Source organism: Solanum pennellii, chromosome 7 (genome assembly GCF_001406875.1).
Source record: "Solanum pennellii chromosome 7, SPENNV200".
Lineage (NCBI taxonomy): Eukaryota > Viridiplantae > Streptophyta > Magnoliopsida > Solanales > Solanaceae > Solanum > Solanum pennellii.
Window position 1 is genome coordinate 3,359,553 of NC_028643.1, and position 1,066 is coordinate 3,360,618.

The 1,066-nt window shown below is 24.5% G+C and overlaps 1 protein-coding gene across 1 annotated transcript in view; it reads right to left on the reverse strand.

Moving 5' to 3' along the window:
* LOC107025431 (protein MANNAN SYNTHESIS-RELATED 1-like) overlaps positions 1-373 on the reverse strand; it is a 6,396-nt gene extending 6,023 nt beyond the window's left edge. Inside the window, exon 1 of the mRNA XM_015226218.2 lies at positions 227-373. Within this exon, the coding sequence (XP_015081704.1) occupies positions 227-331 (105 nt within the window). The 5' untranslated portion in view covers positions 332-373. The remainder of the gene's footprint in view (positions 1-226) is intronic.
* Between the last annotated feature and the right edge of the window lie 693 nt (positions 374-1,066).

Here is a 1,066-nt window from a genome sequence, read left to right on the forward strand (position 1 = left end):
CCCACCCACCCACAAAAACAAATACTCATTTTCAAAATGGAATTCACCTAAAACAAAGATCAAAATTGGAGTATTGAGATTTGAGAACATAGTTTTGATAAATAACTAGATAATTTCTAAAGATATATAAATTCACCCCAAAGAAAAAAAAGGAAGAAGAACAACAAATTGAAGGATATATTTTTTAATAATTGAAATAAGATAATAAATTTCCCATATTTCTTACCACATAAATAGGATCAAAATGATCTCTTTTAACCATATTGCAAAGCATTATAAGCATTGAACCTGTTAATAAACCAGCCACCACTTGCCTTACATCTCTTGCCATTTTTTTTAATTTTTTTTTTCAATTTTCTATAGTATATTTCCTCTTTCTCTTTCTCTAGTAAGATTATATCATATATAAAGACATGTATATATATACATATTTAATACTTCCTAGGTCCCATTTTATATGGCCTTTTCTTTTTACTTTTTTTTGGCTGTCCTAATATTTTAAAATAATTTAATTTTTTAAATTCTCAATGAGAGGATCTTACTTTCGAGAAATGTCATTATATATTATTAAAGATTAGAAGCTTCAAAGATACTTTTAGTATATTGCAAAGTCTCTCTTTTTTTAATTCTTAAACTTTGTTAAGTTAAACACTATCATATAAAATAAAATAAAAAAGATATTCATTATTCTCTCGTAAGTTCGTATTAAATATAAACAAATAAAATTTGATCCAAATATAAGTGTTATTTTAGAAAATCAAAAGAATGCATTAATTCTTTGATCTATATATGCTATACAATTTGCTAAGAAGTCTTTCCATGAACATTTATAGTAAAGAGGGAACACAATTTAGTTAAATAACTCTTATTAAAGTTCTATTATTAACGTATTAAAGCGACTCTTATTTTGAAACTAAAATTTAAATTTGCAATATAAAATATGACTTCAGCCGAGCCCAGCAACTTCCACTTATCATATTACAAATATATACTAAGACTTTTATTTATATACATATCAAACACACTAACTCAAATAATTAATCGATTTAATCACATCTCAAAACAC